Genomic DNA, 19,263 nt, shown 5'->3' on the forward strand with positions numbered 1-19,263 from the left:
GACCACGGAGAATGCAAGTGGGCAGAGGCAGTGTGATGATTTGGGCAATGTTCTGCTGGCAAAGCTCATTGCTGCATGTGGAGAGTGGAGGCCGGTCCATGAAGTCCATGTAGCTTAAATTGCTTAAAAAGTTAATGCTGGTTCCAATAGGCTGTCTGAACAAACAGAGCATCACACAGGCCAGTCAGGTTGCCCGTACTGATCCTGCCCAAAGCCAAAAGCATCTACAATGGGCCGGGTTAGTGTGTGTTGCTTACTTGGGGAAGAGATGGCACCAGGACGCACTATGGGAAGAAGACAAGCCGGCGGAGGCAGTGTGATGCTTTGGCCAATGTTCTGCTGGGAAACCTCGGGTCCTGCCATTCATGTGGATGTTATTTTGATAGGTACCACCGACCTAAACATTGTTACTGACCAAGTACACCCCCTTCATGGACACGGTATTCCCTGATGGCAGTGGCCTCTTTCAGCAAGATAATGAGCCCTGCCACACTGCAAAAATGGTTGAAGAATGGTTTGAGGAACACAACAAGGAGTTTGAGGTGATGACTTGGCCCCCAAATTCTCCAGATCTGAATCCATCATCTGTGGGATGTGCTAGAAAAACAAGTGCGATCCATGGAGGTCGATCACCTCACAACCTACAGGACTTAAAGAATCTGCTACTGACTGCTTGGCGCCATATACCTCAGCACACCTTTAGATGTCTAGTGGAGTCCATGCCTGGACGGGTGAGGAAAAGGGGGACCTGCTCAATATTAGGGGGGTCATCCAGATACCACAGCACACCTTCAGAGGTCTAGTGGAGTCCATGCCTGGACGGGTCAGGAAGGAAAAGGGGGACCTGCTCAATATTAGGGGGGTCATCCAGATACCACAGCACACCTTCAGAGGTCTAGTGGAGTCCATGCCTGGACGGGTCAGGAAGGAAAAGGGGGACCTGCTCAATATTAGGGGGGGGGGGTCATCCAGATACCACAGCACACCTCACCTTCAGAGGTCTAGTGGAGTCCATGCCCTGAGGGATCAGGGAAAGGGGGACCTACTCAATATTAGGGGGGTGGTCATAATGTTATGGCTGATTGTGTATATATATATTAGTAAAACATAAACACATCAATGCTAATAAACATATAAGATATCGAACTCATAAAACAAAATACGGTTTGAGGACTAAAACAGACTTGAGTACAAATATGCTCCCAGCAGATGCACGTACATCCATTAATTTTGCAAAATGATATACAAACTTCCACTTCCCTCCCGGAAGAATTATTTACAGTTTTAGGTCATAAATTCATTTTGGTGAAACATATAAAGTCAAATGAACTAAAAACTTTTAATGTTTCCCTTTAAAGTGAACCGACACAGCATTGAACTAGGCAGCAGATTTTCTTCTGCACTTCCAGTCTGCAGTCAGGCTTAGGGGGCTAAAAAGTGGAATGGAAGATGTTTAGGTGGATGGTAGAGGTATGTGCAGGTACCCCCAGGGCCCCTTTGCACGGCACTGCACTGCCCCTAGCAAGGCAATTAGTGAAATGGAGGCCTGTAGCATTTGTAAAACTGTATGTAAACCCCAACAATGAGGTTCGCTTATCTATGCCCTCTATAAGTGCAAAAAAAACCCTCATTAATTGGGTCAGGAACACAGATCTGTGTTATCCCAAGGAGTCTAATCAGCCCTCCCAGTTCTCACCCTGGACTACAGAACAATTGCTCTCTATGTTGTGGACCTGAGGAGAGGTGGAGGTAATCTGTAGTTAGCCATGTGTTGTCAGACCAACCAGGAAATTAGGAGCCAAGTGCAATTCTGGCAGACCAACAGGTATTTTTCTGTATGTGCCCAAAGACGTTTAGGTCAAGTCTGATTGGGGCCTAGGTGGCTAACCCCAGCACACAATGTTGGCATTTAGAGGTTTATTTATAAAACAAATGTGCGTAGTTCTTCAGCCAGCGACACTGCAGGTACATTCGTTGTGCGCGAATTAACCGGCTGTTGTGGGAATGGGGCAAAATCGAAGATCCCCTCATTAGTTACTTTTTTTTTTTGCTACTCTATCTTGTTGATAACTAGGGATGCACCAAAACCAGTTTTTCGTTATCGAGCACGAGTACCGATATTTATATTTCGGTACTCGCCGATACCGAGTACCGGTACCGGTACTTCTGTTACCATGAAGCCGGTTCCTCTGGCAGTCAGGAAGCGGGGTGGTGTGTCATTACCTGCTGCCCGGCTTCTTGATTGCCCAGGAAGCCAGCTCCATGCTGTTTGGCTGGTTCCATGCTGATTGGCTGGAAAACCAGCTTCCCAGCCAATCAGCATGGAGCCAGCCAAACAGCCGGCTCGATGCTGATTGGCCGGGAAGCCGACTCCATGCTGTATGGCCAGCTCCATGGTGATTCACTGTGAAGCCGGCTTCTTGGCCAACCAGGAAGCTGGGAGGCGGGTCATTACCCACAGCCCAGCTTCCTGATTGGGCGGGAACTCAATCAGCATCGAGCTGACTAAGCAGCTCCATGCTGCTTAGTCAGCTCGATGCTGATTGGCTTTGAAGCCTGGCTTCCTGATTGGCTGGGAAGCCGGCTTCATGTTCCCTTGAGGCATTGCTGGTCAGAGCAAATCTTCCTCTGACTGGAAGTTCCGGTATTGGGATAAGCATCGGAGCATTCAGGCGAGTAAGAGTTGGGGCCTAGGTAGCTAACCCCAACATATTGGTATTGGTGCCGATACTGAGTATTCACCCAAATACTCGTTATCAGTACCGATACCGATACTAGTATCGGTGCATCCCGATTACTAACATGTATTTATTTCCCATGATCCTCAGCCCCATCTAGTGGCCATAATGAGGCATTTTCCTCATTCACTCTGTTCTTTATGAATGAACTATTTTTACTATTGCCCATAATAATTAAAGAGCATTCGACCAGAAGAAAAAAATACCCCAAGAACATTCTAATTTTGCTCCAATTTCACAGCAGCTTAATTTGCAAAGGATGAATGTACAGCTTCGCTGGACCGATAATTATACATTGATTTTTACTATATAGACCCCCCCTTACTGTGCCATGCATTGCAGTAAGGCACATCTTATGAAGTGTTCCTACAACACAGTGTAAAGGGGGAGGGGCAAGGAGCATGGGAGAGGGTTATGACCCAGTTAGATGGAGGTTAACAAAGCAACTTTAACTAACTTTGTAATATGTATTGACCTTTCCTATCTCATTATGGTTTTAGGCCTTTAAAGTATCCATTGTGCCCAATAGATGCTCATTGCCATGCGGGGGGATGCCATGTCAGAATGCCAACTGGGCACCCAAGACACTTGAAAAGCCTATACAGGCAAAGCAGGCAATAGGAAATAATTCAAATCCTAATTATTTTACAGTTCTGTTCACAATGTCAGACGGGGGCCCTGACACGAACCCTATTCTCACCTGGCCCAGCTGGGTGCCATTATGACACAGAGAAGGGCCACGTACTGCCATCAGGTAGAGAGAGGACATAGCTGGCAATCCTTTCATTCTTACAATAGCTGGAATGGGAGTAGGAAGGCCTCTCCCAGCATGGCCGCCCTATGAAAGCACCAGGAAATTGCTCACAAATGAGACATTCTTAGGGATTAAACAGATGCACGAGCTTCGGAGCTGTTTTCTTTGTGAGAAAGTCAAGCGTCTGTTTCTGTCCCAGAAGGGGCTCTCCGCACTGACAACAATGAGGTTCTGTTTACCTAGAAGAGAGAGGAGAGCGGAATAGGAGCCAGCCAAAGGCGTCCACACGGGAGGCGACCTCTCGGCAGTTCCCTGATCTGATTACATGACTTAGGCCGCAGCTATGCACGCGTTTCGCTCCATACTTCCCTGACACATGTTACACAGGAGGAGGGTAATGCCGCCGTAATGGCTGAAGGTCCAGGTGTCTCATCTTAAACATTGTACTTGTTAAAGAAGAATGTGTTCTGGGCAAATTCTTTCTATTTAAAATCACACTTTAAGAATGTTTTGGTTAAAGGGACTCCATTCGCCGTTTTGTTTTTATGTTAAAAAGCGCTCCTCTGTGCAAAGAAAGAAATCTACCGCTTACATTCCCGAACCACCCACCTACCTCCCCTGGGCTTCAGAAGGAAGCTTCCTCAACAATTTTCTGCACCCAAGGCTTTCAGTAATGTCAGATGGTGGCGCCCCCCAACCCCCCCCCCCCCTCTCTGCACTCTGTGGTCTCCCCAACCAGACCCTACATCATTTGAGGACACAGACACTAGTAGACACAGTGGCGTAACAATCGCATAGCGACCCAGGTGGCCGCTCGAGGGCCCAGGAGGTCCCGGCCAGGACACTCCCCTGATGCCGTGCAGGCCGCCTGGGTCGCTATGGCATCTCAGGCTGCTGGCTGTCACTGGCGGCTGTGAGGAGGAACGTGTCGCTGTTAGAACACTGACAACCTGTCAGTGATCTTTGCAGCGGCGCGTTCCTCCTCACAGCCGTCGCTGTGTCAGTGACAGCCAGCAGCTGCGGCGGAGGATGCTGGGCCCGGTGTCAGCAGCAGAGGAGGAAGCGGGACCCGGCGATGGAAGAGGAGGCAGAGCCGGTGACGTCAGAGGAGGAGGGGCCCCCGATGGAAGGGGAGACAGGGCCCGGCAATGGAAGAGGAGGCCAACAGGGACTGAACAAGGATCTCAACCTGATTCAACGTTTACACTCACTCTATTTAATTTCAGAATGAAAAGGTAATCATCGCTGATTGTTTACAGAGGTTTTTAAACCTGATGGGGGAAGTAAAATAGAAGAAAGAACATACTGTACATGTATCTCATGCAGTACCAAAAACATACCTGTTATTATTATTATTATTATTATTATGGCAATAAAAAGGTAAGTACCATCATGTCAGCTGTGATAAAATGTCCAGCTGTCACCAGTTAAAAAGACAACGTTGCCTATACCGTCCTCCTGCAAATGATGAGCCAATATACTGCAGTATGTGGCCTACTGATATAAATGTCCAGATTGCCCATTACAGTTTTAGGTTGGCCCACAGGGGTCCACATTGTACATCTGGTGGTATAAAAAATATAATTGTCGCTTGCATATATCCATCGTTATAATTATTATAATCAGCCAGCGAGCCGGTTCAACTTAACATGTACCGTATGTTCAGGCGTTATTAAAGTTTGACCCGCAAACCTCCCTGTCCCCCTTTAGATCATGCCACAGCTTTCATTATTTTGACTTGTTCCTGTGGCAAGAAACCACTTTTTTTTTATCTCCATGTGATGTCATCACGAGGGGTGACATCGATGAGTTCGACTCGAACATGACATACATACATGAGTTCGACTCGAACTCATACATACATGACATACATGAGTTTGACTCAAACATCGCTAGTTCGTGTGTTCGCCGAACGCACAAACTTTGTGGGTTGTTTGTCTGGTCCAGTTTTGATAAATTCCCCCCATTGTGTTGTTAGCCAAAAGAGAAAGTTAGGATCTCACTGGATTTCTGGTGCACTGACTGGTATTTTTCTTGGTCTTGCAGCATTTTTAAGAGGATATGATATGGGGAAATGTGCATGCATTGCAGAGATGTACTCTATATGGTTTTTATTTTTTTTCATATTACCCAGACATATACACAACTCTAAAACCCAAGCCAGAATCTGTCCAGAATTTTTCAACCACTCAAGGTAAAGTGCAGGTTCTCTTTAAGGAGTACCTTGTAAAGACTGTTGTACCGTGATAGCCCGTGCCTTCCACTGACAATACAATGTTCATGCTGACCTGTGACACCACCTATTACTTCAATACTGGCAGTTCGGGAAGGATAACATATGAAAGTGCTATACAGGCAGTCCCCGAGTTACATACATCCGACTTACATCCGACTCCTACTTACAAACGGAGGCTATTACTGTACAGCAGGTGTAGATGTAATGCTACCGCGCTCGTGCTGACGAGGAGTAGCCGCCTTTTTGGGTCTGGTTTGTAGTACTGTACGTACATTACAAGAAGTTGGCTCTTGTTAGATGTGCAGACGAGGGGGTGCGACCTCTTCTCCGGGGTCACTGTGAGGTTTTTACTGCTGTCTGTATCCTCATTCGAAAGATTTAATCTCACTTCCTGTCCTTGAGACAACAGGAAGTGAGAGGAGATCTACCCCTAGGAAGGGAAATTCACTCCTGTAAGAGCTATCATGGGGAAAAAGGTGTCTCCACTGAAGCTTTATCACCAATCCTTGTTTCCACGACAACTCAAAATGTTCAAAATCCAATTGCCACAGGGACAGAAAGTGAGGTGAAATCTTCTCAACAGGGGCACACACAGCAAAACAAACTTTATAGGGGGTTAAACCCTTCCCTATGCTATTTAAAACAAAACAGAAAACATTTTGGCTGGAGTTACACTTAAAAACTTTACCTGTTCCAACTTACATACAAATTAAACTTAAGAACAAACCTACAGTTCCTATCTTGTTCGCAACCCGGGAACTGCCTGTACAAGTCAGAACAAAATAATCTATAGCTCCATACCCAACGTGCACTCCAGAGAACAAGTCATTTCATCTTATTAAGGGCAAGCTTAAATTCTCTTACCTAGTTCTCCTCTGTCACCTTTGTCACCTTTCTCTCCTTTTGGTCCTCGTTCACCTGTAAAAGAAACACGCCGTAAGATATTACTTTGAACATTTGTATGGCAACCACCAGAAATTTTCCAAGACCCACCAAGTCAATAACGGCTTTTGGTTTGTTTAAAAAGGGAGCATTTTGTTCTGCCGTCTTGTGTTGTGCAGGAAGAATGGCAAGAAGACCTTTGTCAATGGCCAGAATTTTAGGCAGGGTGGAGCAGCTGGCTGAAACATAAAGTTGACATTGTGCTGTGTTTGGATGTGCATGGAAAAACTGACCCCTTAGCAGTCTCTTTTATAATTGCACATATTAGAACATAGACAAACACTCTCTTCTTGTGAGACTGTGCGTGTTTGTGGTCATCACCATTGCAGATACTGGTAGGAAGCCAATGGGCCATTGCCAGAAAAATCCAAACTGGGCAAACTTCTGCTCAAGAACCCCCGATGGGGCGGTCATCCAAAGACATTCAGATAATCACCTGATTTTGTTGAAATTGTGAGGGTGAGGTAACATACAATGTCTATGAGAAGCTAGAACAGAACAACCCCAGTTATTTCTTGCCATTTTACTCAAGTGCAGTAGCTTGGGGGCAGTCAAATTGGCACCAAGCAGTTTGAGCTCCAAGAAACCTAATGAAAAGCCCCATAAGAGTAAAATTATTACAGCAAGAACAATTCATCTCTTGGATATGACCCTAAATGTAATCTTATCCTACTCCCAAAAAAAGTGATACTTCATACAAAGTTACTCCACAAGCCACAGGATTCACTTCATTGTCACCAAGGTAACACGGGAGACCATTAATGTGTACAGAGAACCCCCAGAAACCTCATGTAATTGGTTCATTGCTTTTCCCAGCAATTACTCCCATTTTGCTCTTGCTGAGACTGATCATGAGATTAATGCAGGTAGATCCTCCCCCCTAGCACCCAAAAAGGAGAAAAGTAGAGCGAACCTTAGAGCATTGTGTCATGTAGGCAAAGTGAAAGTGAATTAGGATTTGCTATCTTATAGGCATCATCTAGAAATGTTAATTTTGCTCAAGACATACCCTGAAAAATTAGATTTTTTTCGTGCATTCCTCCTAAACAATACACTTCCTATAGGCCACCCCTAAGCTGTATCCTCATAGCTGTATATCTGCATTGTGAGATAATCTAAAGCACTGCTGCCTCTGACTGCTAATCTCATGACATTTAAAGCAAGATTTGATGATGTCACCACTATGCTAGTTGTTATCCTTGCTGGAGAGGAAGCTGTACCTGAGGACCTGCATTGCAGAATCTCCCTGCTTCTGATCCTTTCAATTTGTGTATCTGTGCTTCCTGCACGTCTCCTGCTACTTCTTTATCATTACCCCACCGGTCATCAGATCACCAGCCAGAGATACAGTGCGGACAAGGCATGGTAAGTCAGTAATGGAGAAAAGATCAGCTTACGGGAGCCTACAGGTGATATCGGTGACTAGTCCTTCTCCCTCTTCCTTGTTTGGGCAAGGTGGACACCCTGAACCTGGCCTGGCCCTGAACCTGGCTCACTATTTTTCTGAAAGTTAGTGTAGCCCCCATCACCTTCTGTGATGTGGTTACTAGACCTTTAGTGATGGCCAGGGCTGTTGTCAGCCTGGCTGGATTTATAGTGGCAGTTATCTGGTTAATTCCGGGTGTCTGGCATTGCCTGTACCCCCCTGGGCGGAGTGTGACTCTGTCATATTGTGGGACAGCCAATAAGAGATACTGTAGTGTATGTACAGTACAGCAGCCAATCACTGGGTTTCTCTCAGCCAGTGGTGCATGATGGGATAGGGTACATATACTGGTGGGATTTGCCAAGTCCTCAGACTAGCCGGGACCAGCCATGGAATAGGGCTGGGTCCTGTTCAGCCTGCCCCCCTGGCTAGGCCTGAGGCCTGGGGGTGGGCATGGGTTGGTGTGAGGGAAAGGCTTCCCTGAGACCTCCAACATGGAGGAGGTCTGTCTTGCGGTTAGAGGAAGAGAACCGGGACCAATGCTGGCTCTTGAAGTGCCCTGGAACTAAGAGGGCTTCAGAAGTATGGTCGCTGTCTTTCCTGTTTGAGGATCTGTATCTGCTTAGCTGCTACATCAGTTGCTGTCCACTGCCTCCCAAGTGGATCTAAACTGCTATTCCAAACAGGTCTGGTGAGTCTGGAGCTCTTGTCAGTTATCTCTGGAAGCCTAGAACCCCCCATATCCTCTCTCCCCAGTGAAGATGTTCAATAAAACGTTATTCAGCATTTTACTACTGGAGTGGACATCAGTTTGTGGGCAATAGAAGAAGGGCGGTTAATGCTAATGGGTGGGCAGCTGAAGAACATACCCTAGACAGACTAGAGATGAACCGGGGGGCAACCGGCGGCTCCTTCGAGGGTGAGCGCCACATTAGTTTGCTCAAAAAACGTTTGTTACAAAGACCATAGATTCTTCTTAACAATTTTTGTATTTCACTTTTTTGGGAATGTTTGCCTTTAACAAGTCGCTTTTTCCAAATGTTTGACCTCATAGAAGGCGTTCTAGGCGTAAGATACTAGTGCAAAGAGTTTATATCTGTTGTGTGTAACTGTAACATAAGGAATCTGCAGTCCGATAAGGATCATAGTCGTATAATGCGCAGCCAATGTTTCTGGATGTATTCCGAGCGCCCCCCCCCCCCCCAGGCCTGTACTATCAGCGGGGCTTCTATTTGTCCACATTCCGGCACCAAACAAGGGTGGAACTGTACAATGTTCATAAACACATTTCCTTTGTACTATCAACAATGATTATCTTGACAAGGGCTTAAAGCCTGGTCACCGCATTGAGAAGGATCTGATTACATAACACAGTGAAAGGGGAAAATATTCACGGGGAGCGGGCGTTCCTGCGGAAAGGATAATTTCTCACATGGGATTCCGAGGTCACGAGAACATCCTTCGATGAAGCCGCAGGACACGTATTTCATTGCCGCACTTGTTCCACTGCTCAGAACCATCTGCTATATTGACTTGGATTTATGAGGCACATAAATAGTGAAGGAATATATAAGAGAACTTTCACTGACATTACCAGAGCTCTATAAAGAGAATATATCGTCTTTTTTTTTAAAGCCGTATGTATGAATGAAAAGCCAGACACAGAATGGACAGAGATTTTATTCAAAGAAACTTTGTGAGTTTGAAGCTCATCACTGTTGCTCTATGTATGGTACGTTCTCTCATGCCATGGTGCCACCTGGCCAAATTTGGTCCCCATAAGTAACTTGTGTAATATTCAAGTTTCTTTGGGCCGTTGAGCTTCAAAACTGTGCAACACGTATGAGGAGCACATATGCTGTCACCTTCTGGCCTCCACCACCACCTCTCGATGGACTTGTGTTTTTTTTCAACCTAACTGTGTATCTATGTAACCCTAGCGGCTGGTTGGCTCAAACAAACCTCCACACAGTGTCAGACATTCAGAAACAGGGCTTTTGTTATGGTAGAAAATAGGTTTGTCCCTCCTGGAACAGACACTGATAAGACAGTAGACCTCTATACAGGTAGGCAGGTCTTCATCACATACAGATTGCTTGCAATATAACAGGTGACTGGCTCAGTTCAATAGCAGAGCAAATGAAGGCCATGACAGATGCTTTGTCTTTTAACAGGTCCATGGAGTTAAATAGTTACATAGTTACATAGTATTTGAGGTTGAATAAAGACATTAGTCCATCAAGTCCAACCTATTAGGATCTCATTCTAGGAGTACCCGTACCCCTGTATATTACGGTCCCTTAAGAAATCGTCCAAAAGTTTCTTGAACAATTCCACATTATTTGCTGAAATCACCGCCTGTGGCAGTGAGTTCCAGACCCTAACTGATCTTACTGTGAAGAACCCCCTTCGCCCCTTGTGCTGGAATTTTTTTTCCACCAATTTTAGGTGGTGGCCTCTAGTTCTTGTAACGGAGTTAATTTTAAACAGTTTATCGCTAATGTTGCTACCACCATTGAACATGGAAATCATATCCCCCTTAATCTCCTCACCTCTAATGTGAACATGTTTAAATTTAGTAGCCTTGTCTCGTAGCTCTGGTCCTCCATACCCCTAATTAGTTTGGTTGCCCTCCGCTGGACTTTTTCCAACTCCAGCAGTTACGCTACTTTACATTATACTCTTGGGGGACAGTCCCACATACTGCTTTGTAGACACACTCTATGCAAAAGGTTTGTGGATACAGGGCCATCACACCTACCTATATGGCCAAAAGTATGGGGAAACCCCTCTAAATTATTGAGTTCAGGTGTTGCCAGTGAAAAGTACTGTTATTGCTACAGAATACACATTAGACAATTGTGCTCTTCCAACCTTGTGATAACAGTTTGGGAAGGGCCCTTTCTGTCCCAGCATGACTGTCCCCTGAATACTAAACCAAAGGGCTGTGTCCTGAGTCTGAGGACAAAGGGGTCCCCCTGATGGCGTGCGGGCCGCCTGGGTCGCTATAGTGTCGCAGGCTGCAGACTGTCACTGGCGGTGTGAGGATGAACGTGCCGCTGTCCAGGTCACTGACATCCTGTCAGTGATCTGTGCAGCGGCGCGTTCCTCCTCACAGCCGCTGCTGAGTCAGTGACAGCCAGCAGCTGCGGTAGAGGAGGCCAGGTCCTGGCGTCGGCAGCAGAGGAGGAGGCGGTGCCCGGCAACAGTGGAGGTGGAGGAAGAGGCCAGGCCGATGAAGGAGGAGGTGGGGCCCATCGGCGACCAGGAGAAGGCAAGGCCCGGTGGTGGAGAAGGCTGACAGTGGATCGGGGCTCACAGGTAAGAGGTGTGCAGGGGTGTGACCAGCCCACCTATGACCCTGCAGAGCCCACCATAGAGAGTCTATGGTGGGCTCTGCAGGGTCACTCTCAGGTGGGCTGTGTGGGATATCAGGGGCTTAACTAGAAATCACAGGGCCCTATACAACATTTTTCTATGGGACCCTGTGATTTCTAGTTATGCCCCTGCCATGGACGTATATTATACGACTGCAACAGCAGGGCCCTGTAATAGGACTGTGCTTACATATGCATAGCCGGCTTTACACTGGAAGTGATTCAGGCGGCTGTAAAGTCACTAGATAATTTGCATGGGCCATCTGACCCCCCCCGCCACATATCCCTGGCTCTGCTGACCCTACACGACTGGCATGGCATGTGTCGGCTGAGAGAAGGGAGAGAAATTAGAAAACATCCATTCACTGATCTCCTGCTGAATGAACCCGGAAGCGACAATGATTTTGTCACTTCCGGTTTCTAAGTTGTCACTCCCCAGCTAGAGAGGTTGTGGAAGAAGCTGAACAAAATGTGAGGGTTTTTTTAGAGGTTAGAAAGACTTAGTTATCTCTGGCGCTATAAATGGTTCAGTAGGTCCTTCACCTGCACAAAAGATGCAGTTTCTTTTATTGGAGATTGTGCATTCTTATGGCACTCATCCATGTAATAGGGGAAGTGAAATAATGAAGAATTTGTAGCAGGAACATTTTATGTTGAGACGGCACAATGGACAATAAACAACAGAACACTAATAGTTTTATCCGTGTCAGGAGCTATACCCCACAGGAACAATTCAGGGACAGATGTTCCATTCGGACCATTATTAAGGCTCCAACATTCCGGATGATTCTACAGCGCAGCATTCATATACAATGTGTTATTGTGATGGGATCTATAACCTCTGACATATCTGAATGTGGAACATCTAAATCTTTTATCCACGTGTCAGGATTGCCAATGGTTTGGCAGAAGAATGGAGTGGAACTCACTGGCAGGAAATGGCCTGAAGTGTCCGAAGGCAGAGGTGCAAAAGGGGTAATCCAAAGAGAAGTCAAGTCCAATCCGAGTCGAGGCAGGCAGCGAGGGTTCAGGGGCGAAAGTCAATCCAAGGTCGGCAACAGGAGGTCCAGATAAAGGGGGTCAGGAAACAAAGCAAGGCACATGGATAGGGAGCTAGGTAATCACACCACGGGATGAGATAACTCAGCAACAAGCCAGAGCTCTGGCCAAGTTTTTATAGCCAGGAGGTGTAAGTCCGCTCCCCTGTCACCGAGGCAACTAGGAGGCTTCTCTCCCCACGAGCTAATGGCAGGCAAGAGGTGTGTATGGGTGTGTACGGGAACCTCCCCCAGCAAGGTCCACACCTGAGGCCTAAACGGGAGCAGGCGCGCTATGCACGCGCTCCCGGGGATGCGCGCGCAGCCTGTGTACTGCACATGCGCACCCGCTGGGCGACTCTTATCCAGAAAAATCCACCAATCCAAAGACAAGGACACAAAGGAAAGTCCTAAAGGGGACTCCTTTTCATCACTTCAAACAGGTTTTGTATTCTCATACAAGTCTATGCAAAATCCACTTGAAGCAAGTCGAAGGCAGGTCAGAATGAGGTCAACTGCAGGTCAAGTGGACCTGGCAATTAATTCTGAATAGAAGTTTCTCAAACTAATGTCAAACTAGTGCCATTGAAACATGCCCAAAGCCCATCAACACAGGCCCTGGTGGAGATTAACAACATCCCATAAAGTGTATGCAGACCCAAAATCTATTTGCTTAACTGAAACCTGATAGGCACTCCAATGGCCAACTGAAGGATCTGTGTCCTGGAATCAAGTGCTGTAGCCCTTGATCCCGCACACAGTTCCATCCCTGTGCAGATTCTGTGTGGCATAGTCACGGCAGTGCAGGAAGGAGACAGGGCAGCAGTGTGGCACACATACTGTACTTCAGGGCAAGATAAGTGTGGTCCCCTGGGGGCACTATTGTTCCTCCTGCACCTCCCCTCTGCTAGCCACTATTAATCCTCCTAAACCCCCAGCTGGACACTGTTCCTCCCCACCCCTAAGTTGGCACTCCTATTCCTCCTCACCCCCCCACTTGTCATTGTTGTTCTCACCGACCCTTCTCTGCTGGGCAATATTATCCCCCATTCCCCTACTGGGCATTATTGTTCTCCCTCACCCTGTGATGGGCACTATTGTTCCCCACCCCTCACTGGGCACTGTTGCTCCCACCCACTGATGGGCATTATCGTTCACCTCATTGGGCACTATTGCTTCTCATCACCCCCCATTAGCCACTACTATCCCATCTGACTCCCCACTGGACACTATTGTTTCCTTCAGCACCTGCTTAGCACGATTGTTCCCCCACCACTTGCCAAGCACCAACGCCCTGCTCCCCCCCTCCCAAGGTATTTTTGCCTCCCACTGACCACCGTCATTAGGCATTTTTTTTTCTTCCCGCTACACCATGCATGTTTTCTTCCCCCGACCAAAAATATTGAGATCGTTTTCCTTACTCTGATCCCAAGGAAGTGCAGGGCATCCCCCCTACTGACCACATGCTATTTTTGCCCACAATTGAAGCTGGAGCATTTTTTTCTCCCGTTGACCAACAATTAGAAGGGGCCCCTTGACACAATCTTTGCTGCTGCACTCGATACACTATGTTGAATACTGCAGTGTTCTGACTGCTGCACTCTATGTGATTTGTAGTACATAATCAGGGGCGTAACTAGAAATCACAGGGCCCCATAGCAAAATTTTGTATGGGGCACTGTGATTTCTAGTTACACCCCTTGAAGAGCCCACATAGCTCACCTGAGGGTGACCCTGCAGAGCCCACCATAGACTCTCTATGGTGGGCTCTGCAGGGCTACCCTCAGGTGGGCTGGTCACACTCCTTACCTGTCCGCCTCTTCTTCCTCCGTCTTCCCTCCTCCGTCGCCGGGCCCGCTCTGTCCTCCGTCACTGGCACACTCCGTCCTACGTCGCCGGGCCCGCCCCCTCCTCCGTCACCGGCCCCGCCTCCTTCTCTGATGCTGACCCCCCCAGCAGCGCTGCACAGATCACGGTGATCTGAACAGCGGTGCGTTCGAACCCATAGCGACCCAGGCGGCCCGCACGGGATCAGGGGGGTGTCCTGGCCGGGCCCCCCTGTGCCCGGGCCCCATAGCGGCTGACTGGGTCGCTATGGCTATTGTTACGCCACTGTACATAACATAGACCTGACCCCTGCCTGTACATACAGGTATATACAGTGTATGTGTGTGTGTGTGTGTATATATATATATACTGCATATATTATATTTTCTACTTTAAAGACTAAACACATGAAAATAACACAAGACCAGATGGGTACGTACATACAGTACCTCCAGCTGCATTCTGCTTCAGCTATTATGATCAGGATCGGATTGCATATTGTAGTCATACTCCACCCCAAGGAATTCCCCAAGGAGGCAATTAGACATTTCATTGGGGGAACACTGAATACCTTGACTGGCTAGAAGCCAAATAAGCTAGCATGGCCTGGGAAGGGGGAAGGAGGTGTTAGGGTGGTAGCACATGGACTCCAGGTGATGGATCAATGGCCAGGTCTCTGGAGGTCCATAAGCAGACTACTCATGCTTCAGTTTGTCCAACTAACACGCCATTGTCAGTTTCGGGTGGACCTAGCTCTAAATCTGCAGAGGTACACCTACGAATATAACTCTCGGCGTAGAGAGCGGAACGTTTTTTTTTTCTTCCTACGTCTTAAACCATATGGCACACCAATGTAGAAATTGCAGATGGAACCATCACATGGTGTTGTTTAAAACCGCTCTTCATTAAAGAGCCCAGGCCCCGCACGTTTAATGCACAGCGGCATATTGTTTAAGCTTATGTATAAAAATGGTAGTATAAATGAAGCACAGGAAATTCTTGCCGGTGAAACGGAGGGCTCTCGGAAGGTATAGTTTCCGAGGGTCGCATCATCTGTGTGAACTGCACGGACGGACAGCTCCGAGCTCCCGCCACTGATGAGAAGCAGATGAGCGTTGCTGCGATGGTTCGACGGAGAACGTGTTTACCAGTCAGTAATAAGGCCAAACGCACCATGAAGAATGGCAGTGGTGGAGAAAGGTTGTTCAAGTAGATGGAAGTCTCATAGAAGCTTCAAGCTTTTTTGAATTTAAATATTCCCTGGTGATCCCGCCATAAAAATCTTTGTTTAGACTCTTCCTAAGATAGGGTGACAACGTTCTCTTTCTCAAAGCTTTGAGCTGTGACACTACCATAGTCAAGAAAGAGATTGACTTGGCATCGATTTGGAGTGCGAGTGACTTTCTATTGAATTTCCCTATGGTTTGCGGAGGCATCTGCTGTCACTGCTGCACCCTCCCTGCTTTTGGATTTATTGAGAACGTTCTGTCTCCCAATCCTGCTCCTGGGTTGTCTCCCTCTCACACAGGCTTCCGATGGGGACTACCAGTGGCTTTTTTTAAAACACACTACACAGGCACGATCTACTGTCACCATCAGGAACCATACGGGACTGCTGACATATGAGAGGCTATCAACAGGAATCAAGGTGGAATTATACCTTCTCAGAGGCCTGTGTTTTCCACCTTGCCTCTTTTCCAGCACTGCAGCTTCCGCAAGACTCTCCGGCTTTCAATACTATACAAATAGAATGCCAATTGCGTGTGTACCCTTCTGGGCACTGTTAATCCAATCTCTCTGTCATGAGACACTGGAGAGGTGAGTATAATAACTCTTCTATTACAACAAACAGAGGGGAAAGAGGAGACACGGGACACCGGAGAGGGGAGTATAATACCTCTTCTATTACAGGGAACAGAGGGGAGGTAGGAGACACGGGACACTGGAGAGGGGAGTATAATACCTCTTCTATTACAGGGAATGGAGGGGGGGTAGGTGACACGGGACACTGGAGAGGGGAGTATAATACATCTTCTATTACAGGGAATGTAGGGGAGGTAGGAGACACGGGACACTGGAGAGGGGGGTATAACACCTCTTCTATTACAGGGAACAGAGGGGAGGTGGGAGACACGGGACTCTGGAGAGGGGGGTATAATACCTCTTCTATTACAGGGAATGGAGGGGAGGGAGGAGACACGGGACACTGGAGAGGGGAGTATAATACCTCTTCTATTACAGGGAACAGAGGGGAGGTGGGAGACACGGGACTCTGGAGAGGGGGGTATAATACCTCTTCTATTACAGGGAATGGAGGGGAGGGAGGAGACACGGGACACTGGAGAGGGGAGTATAATACCTCTTCTATTACAGGGAACAGAGGGGAGGTGGGAGACACGGGACTCTGGAGAGGGGGGTATAATACCTCTTCTATTACAGGGAATGGAGGGGAGGGAGGAGACACGGGACACTGGAGAGGGGAGTATAATACCTCTTCTATTACAGGGAACAGAGGGGAGGTGGGAGACACGGGACTCTGGAGAGGGGGGTATAATACCTCTTCTATTACAGGGAATGGAGGGGAGGGAGGAGACACGGGACACTGGAGAGGGGAGTATAATACCTCTTCTATTACAGGGAACAGAGGGGAGGTGGGAGACACGGGACTCTGGAGAGGGGGGTATAATACCTCTTCTATTACAGGGAATGGAGGGGAGGGAGGAGACACGGGACACTGGAGAGGGGAGTATAATACCTCTTCTATTACAGGGAACAGAGGGGAGGTGGGAGACACGGGACTCTGGAGAGGGGGGTATAATACCTCTTCTATTACAGGGAATGGAGGGGAGGGAGGAGACACGGGACACTGGAGAGGGGAGTATAATACCTCTTCTATTACAGGGAACAGAGGGGAGGTGGGAGACACGGGACTCTGGAGAGGGGGGTATAATACCTCTTCTATTACAGGGAATGGAGGGGAGGGAGGAGACACGGGACACTGGAGAGGGGAGTATAATACCTCTTCTATTACAGGGAACAGAGGGGAGGTGGGAGACACGGGACTCTGGAGAGGGGGGTATAATACCTCTTCTATTACAGGGAATGGAGGGGAGGGAGGAGACACGGGACACTGGAGAGGGGAGTATAATACCTCTTCTATTACAGGGAACAGAGGGGAGGTGGGAGACACGGGACTCTGGAGAGGGGGGTATAATACCTCTTCTATTACAGGGAATGGAGGGGAGGGAGGAGACACGGGACACTGGAGAGGGGAGTATAATACCTCTTCTATTACAGGGAACAGAGGGGAGGTGGGAGACACGGGACTCTGGAGAGGGGGGTATAATACCTCTTCTATTACAGGGAATGGAGGGGAGGGAGGAGACACGGGACACTGGAGAGGGGAGTATAATACCTCTTCTATTACAGGGAACAGAGGGGAGGTGGGAGACACGGGACTCTGGAGAGGGGGGTATAATACCTCTTCTATTACAGGGAATGGAGGGGAGGGAGGAGACACGGGACACTGGAGAGGGGAGTATAATACCTCTTCTATTACAGGGAACAGAGGGGAGGTGGGAGACACGGGACTCTGGAGAGGGGGGTATAATACCTCTTCTATTACAGGGAATGGAGGGGAGGGAGGAGACACGGGACACTGGAGAGGGGAGTATAATACCTCTTCTATTACAGGGAACAGAGGGGAGGTGGGAGACACGGGACTCTGGAGAGGGGGGTATAATACCTCTTCTATTACAGGGAATGGAGGGGAGGGAGGAGACACGGGACACTGGAGAGGGGAGTATAATACCTCTTCTATTACAGGGAACAGAGGGGAGGTGGGAGACACGGGACTCTGGAGAGGGGGGTATAATACCTCTTCTATTACAGGGAATGGAGGGGAGGGAGGAGACACGGGACACTGGAGAGGGGAGTATAATACCTCTTCTATTACAGGGAACAGAGGGGAGGTGGGAGACACGGGACTCTGGAGAGGGGGGTATAATACCTCTTCTATTACAGGGAATGGAGGGGAGGGAGGAGACACGGGACACTGGAGAGGGGAGTATAATACCTCTTCTATTACAGGGAATGGAGGGGAGAAGGAGACACGGGACACTGGAGAGGGGAATATAATACCTCTTCTATTACAGGGAATGGAGGGGAGAAGGAGACACGGGACACTGGAGAGGGGAATATAATACCTCTTCTATTACAGGGAATGGAGGGGAGGTAGGAGACACGGGACACTGGAGAGGGGAGTAAATTACCTCTTCTATTACAGGGAACGGAGGGGAGGTAGGAGATACGGGACACTGGAGAGGGGAGTAAATTACCTCTTCTATTACAGGGAACGGAGGGGAGGTAGGAGACAGGACAATGGAGAGGGGAGCATAATACCTCTTCTATTACAAGAAAGCACCAGTTTGATCTCTTTATGAGTCTTTTTAAAAAGTAAAATAGAAAAAGGTTCAATTTCAAGCCTTCATAATTAGATGCCTTGGACACTCCAGCCAAGAGATTTCTGCACGTCAGCTTGTGTCTTCCTCTCCCACAAGACTGACTGTGGACTCTCCATCAGTTTGTTTATTCTACATTATTGGGAATCCATGAGGAAATGTGAGAGCATCAATTAGCTTTCTAATGGTCCCTGCAGGCGGGTGGAACTGGGAACTCTTATAGGAATGCCTTTTCACTGGAGTCCTCGAGACAAGTAACCAGCATGCCATCCAACCGCAAAATATCCGTTTTGGGGGAAACTGGCTTATAAAGTGATTAAAATCAGCATGCATATTTCCCAAAGCATTTGGAAACCAATCCAAGGGGTACAAAAATAAGCATGTATCCCCCCCCTGGACTTCAACAAAACATATTTCTGTACTGTATACACAAGACGGGGTCAGCTCCGAAGAGGGAAAGAGACCT

At 47.9% G+C, this 19,263-nt stretch overlaps 1 protein-coding gene across 1 annotated transcript in view; it reads right to left on the reverse strand.

Moving 5' to 3' along the window:
• The window catches only part of SCARA5 (scavenger receptor class A member 5), a 202,323-nt gene that overhangs the window by 45,054 nt on the left and 138,006 nt on the right, over positions 1-19,263 (reverse strand). Inside the window, exon 7 of the mRNA XM_018568477.1 lies at positions 6,593-6,646. Within this exon, the coding sequence (XP_018423979.1) occupies positions 6,593-6,646 (54 nt within the window). The remainder of the gene's footprint in view (positions 1-6,592; positions 6,647-19,263) is intronic.

The sequence above is a fragment of the Nanorana parkeri genome, unplaced genomic scaffold (genome assembly GCF_000935625.1).
Source record: "Nanorana parkeri isolate BGI_ZX_2015 unplaced genomic scaffold, ASM93562v1 scaffold1192, whole genome shotgun sequence".
Lineage (NCBI taxonomy): Eukaryota > Metazoa > Chordata > Amphibia > Anura > Dicroglossidae > Nanorana > Nanorana parkeri.